Source organism: Ctenopharyngodon idella, chromosome 8, assembly GCF_019924925.1.
Source record: "Ctenopharyngodon idella isolate HZGC_01 chromosome 8, HZGC01, whole genome shotgun sequence".
Lineage (NCBI taxonomy): Eukaryota > Metazoa > Chordata > Actinopteri > Cypriniformes > Xenocyprididae > Ctenopharyngodon > Ctenopharyngodon idella.
In genome coordinates, this window is record NC_067227.1 from 17373196 (window position 1) to 17377570 (window position 4375).

Sequence of the window (4375 nt, forward strand, 5' to 3'; positions counted from 1 at the left end):
TACAGCTGCACTAAATTTGCCTGTGAGCACATACAGTTAAAAGCAACTGCAAATAGCAAAAAGCAAAGGTTAGTATTTATATATTATGATTTATATCATGTTCGCTCTAGACAGATGGAGTGATGAGCGTGCAGCTGTACTACACTGCAGAGAGGGAAACTTGAGAGCAGCTCCAGGTACTATTAATACTGCGACACGTTACAGCTCAAGCCTCTTATGGCGTGAAACTAAATCCATAAAGCAGAGACGAGAAGTTTAGACAGTGTATGAACTGACGTCACAAATGTAAACGCCTTACAAACTAACTTCTACAGTAACTGATCCCAGTAGGCTTCAGTAACAGAAGACGTACAATTACACAAACAAAATTAGGAACTTAATTACTATGAATTTATTTATACAACATTTTACTGACATTAACTAAAGTCACATGGTGTGGTGTGATCAAACAACTTAAACACGATTAACGAAAATACAAAAAAAGATGCTTAATCCCTAAAAGCTCTGGGCCGGTGGGCTGATGGTTCCCACACTGAAGGACAATGTCTTCAAAGCTCTGATGTGACAAACAGCACATTTCCAGCAGTCCATTTGAATGAGGCACTTCAGATGAAGTAGTGAGGTTTCTTAACATTTATGCCATACTCTGCCAGGGCTGGTGTAAGATCTTCCATTGTCAGCGTGTATTTCTTGTCCTGGTAAGTAAAATGTATTGTGTGTATGAGAGATTTTTACACCACATTTTTATTTTTTACAAATTATGACCTACAGATTAAAATATTCATTATATAACAGATAACTGTATGACAATTTGAGAGCACAAACCTTGGCCTTGTTTCGAGAGCTTCCAGATGCCGTGCCCTTCATTTTGCAGTGCTGTAGTGCGTCGTTTGCAATATCTGAGATGAACTTCTGTGATGCTAGGGATATGAGACGGATTCTGACAACATACAAGAGGATATTGATGTAAGGAAGATTCTTGATAAGCTTTTGAAGACATAAAACCCTGATGAGTAAATGCTAAGGTTTTTGACACCAGACATTTATATTAAAGGGTTATTTCACTCAAAAATAAAATTTCTGTCATTAATTACTCACCCTCATGTCGTTCCACACCTGTAAGACCTTCGTTCATCTTCTGAACACAAATTAAGATATTTTTTATGAAATCCGAGGGTATCAGACCCACACATAGGCAGCAACGTCATTGCACCTGTTGAGGTCCAGCAAGCTACTAAAAACATATTTAAAACAGTTCATGTGACTACAATGGTTCAACCATAATGTTATGAAGCGACGCGAATACTTTTTGTGCGCGAAAACAAAACAAAAATAATTTTATTTAACAATTTGAACTGTTGTCATACGCAGTTGACGTAGTGAACGCAGTGCAGGCTTCGGCTCAATACTGAGCCGGCGTTCGGACGTAAACACCGAAGCCTGCACTGCGTTCACTACGTCAACTGCGTATGACAACAGTTCAAATTGTTAAATAAAGCCATTATTTTTGTTTTGTTTTTGCACACAAAAAGTATTCGCGTCGCTTCATAACATTATGGTTGAACCATTGTAGTCACATGAACTGTTTTAAATATGTTTTTACTACTTTTCTGGACCTCAAAAGGTGAAATGACGTTGCTGCCTATGTGTGATTCAGATACCCTCGGATTTCATCAAAAATATCTTAAATTGTGTTCTTACAGGTGTGGAACAACATGAGGGTGAGAACTTAATTTTGGGTGAACTAACCCTTTAAGAAATACAGCATTTCAATATTGCCTAATGTATTACAAACAATGAAATGCTCTTCTCTAAACATAATGTGAGATACATGTGATATTTAAGGCCCATTTACAATATTTTGAATTAGCTTTTATTTTATTTTTTTTGTCTTTTCAGGTTTCATTTTAATTTTAGTTTTAGTAGTTTTGTAATGTGCTTTTATCATTCTTTTTTCTTTATTTTTTTTTTTAAATATTTATACATTTATTTAGCTTTAATTTATTTTTATTTCAATTTTAGATTTAGTAATTTTAGTACTTCAATTTAAGCTTGTTTTATTTCAGTTAATTGCCAAAATAACCAAATATTTATATTTTATGTAAGCTGTTTTTCCAAATAAATCGTTTTATAGTTTTAGTTAAGAATAGCAACACTGTCAATAAACAGAATGTTAAAGGGTTAGTTCACCCAAAAATGAAAATAATGTCATTTATTACTCACCCTCGTGCCGTTCCACACCCATAAGACCTTCGTTAATCTTTGGAACACAAATTAAGATATTTTTGTTGAAATCCGATGGTTCAGTGAGGCCTCCATAGCCAGCAATGACATTTCCTCTCTCAAGATCCATTAATGTACTAAAAACATATTTAAATCAGTTCATGTGAGTACAGTGGTTCAATATTAATATTATAAAGCGACGAGAATATTTTTGATGCTCCAAAAAAAAAAAAAACAACGACTTATATAGTGATGGCCGATTTCAAAACACTGCTTCATGAAGCTTCGGAGCGTCCGAATCATGATTCAACACGCTGATTCATAACGCTTTGAAGCTTCATGAAGCAGTGTTTTGAAATCGGCCATCACTATATAAGTCATTATTTTGTTTTTTTGCTGCACCAAAAATATTCTCGTTGCTTTATAATATTAATATTGAACCACTATACTCACATGAACTGATTTAAATATGTTTTTAGTATTTATGGATCTTGAGAGAGGAAATGTCATTGCTGGCGATGCAGGCCTCACTGAGCCATCGGATTTCAACAAAAATATCTTAATTTGTGTTCCGAAAATGAACGAAGGTCTTACGGGTGTGGAACGGCATGAGGGTGAGTGATAATTGACATTATTTTCATTTTTGGGTGAACTAACCTTTTAACATTCGTTAATGTGGATGCTAATATAGTTATCGTTCATGATATCAACAGGTCTCCAGACTACTTGCAATATGAACAAACTTGTGATCTTGTTCAAAATGTTAAAGCTCGTTTAACTTGGCACCAAAGCATTGTTAGAACTCACATTCTTGGATCTGATGCTTCAAAACCAGCTCGGTTGAGGTAGTATCCTGTGACTGCGTCTGGGATCTGAAACAGACGGTTTGTTACAACTCACAATATACCATAAATAACCAAAGAACATACTGCAAATATTTGCAAAAATATGGGGACTCACTGTAGGAGTGTAGTCCTCCAACTGCATCAGGAAATCGGCCAGTGGTGTAGTTGAGATAACGGGTTTCACGTCTCCATTGGCGATCCCTGTGGGCACATACACCCCGTTTGACACGGTGGAGTCGGATGATGGAGTTGCCATGGCAGCCGAAGTGGGAACTGTGAGAGTGAATTACCACAGACGTTCAGAACTGCACCAATAACTAACTTTTCGACTATAAATACACCTCCACCCATATTTACAATCTTACATACAGACTCATATAGCTAAATGCTAAAAGACAACAGCAAGTCTCTGAGCATCCAAACTGTCGCGAAGACAGTTCACCCACCATTACTGATGCCGACCGAAGGGATGCTGCTGGCGTTTGTGGAGCTGCTGTTCGGGACGCAGTTGCTGCTGCTAGATGTAGATGTGCTGGATGCGACGGCTGCTCCAGTCTGTCCGGTTTGAGGCAGATCCACGTTCATTGTTCCTGCTTAGTTTCAATATTCGAATGCGCTGGGGATACTTGACGAAATCTACGTAGTTTAAACTAAGAAAAAGTTATGTCTAGTATTCATTTATGCAGCTAAAACATTGTCGAGGATCATTCGCTATGTGAAGAAAATATTTACGCTAGAAATTTGTCACGTGATCAACACTTCCGTGTGCAACTAGTACGAATTCCGGAGAGCTGCTTTGAGCTTCATATCGGATATGTGAACAATAGTTCCGGGATAGATCGAGTTTCAGCACATTTTTGTCCTAGCGCGTTTTGTTTCACTAAATTTCAAGCACAAACCTTGTGATTGCTATGTTATATACAAGTTATATTTTGTAATTTAGGTAAATGGAGAAAAATCTTTCATGCGTCGACAGACGAGGGTTTGCAAATAGCTCCACCTAGTGCTTGACTTCATACTTTTCAAGATAATTTACAAAAGACTAATTTCATAAACGAAATGCTTTAGTGCTTAGGTGAAACCTTGTCTGTGATAGCGTCCCCAGATCCTCAAACAGAAGATTAACAAAACAAACATTTCTATTACTTTAAAACAACCAATAATATATTTTTTATTAATGTAGTTATAAAATATTCGTTTATATTTATATATTCTACCCAATATATTTAATTTATTTTCCATTTTAGATTGAATGCGCATGACATACACATAACATAACCATATAAATGACCAATATAAACAAAATG

At 36.3% G+C, this 4375-nt stretch overlaps 1 protein-coding gene across 1 annotated transcript; it reads right to left on the minus strand.

Moving 5' to 3' along the window:
* Positions 1-368: 368 nt before the first annotated feature.
* Positions 369-3852, minus strand: taf10 (TAF10 RNA polymerase II, TATA box binding protein (TBP)-associated factor). Its single transcript, XM_051903835.1, has 5 exons — positions 3515-3852; positions 3184-3341; positions 3031-3095; positions 826-940; positions 369-695 (listed from the first exon to the last, which is right to left on the minus strand). Exons 1-5 carry the CDS (start codon positions 3651-3653, stop codon positions 606-608), a joined length of 567 nt encoding a protein of 188 aa, XP_051759795.1. The 5' UTR covers positions 3654-3852; the 3' UTR covers positions 369-605.
* Positions 3853-4375: the final 523 nt, after the last annotated feature.

Bases quoted from the DNA above. Each gene is read 5' to 3' on its own strand.
- taf10 (XM_051903835.1), bottom strand. From the start codon at position 3,653: ATGAACGTGGATCTGCCTCAAACCGGACAGACTGGAGCAGCCGTCGCA. The intron at 941-3,030 runs GTGAGTTCTAAC...GTATGTTGTCAG, and splicing joins GAAGCATCAGATCCAAGAAT to AATCCGTCTCATATCCCTAG. The intron at 696-825 runs GTTTGTGCTCTC...TTTACTTACCAG, and splicing joins GCTCTCGAAACAAGGCCAAG to GACAAGAAATACACGCTGAC.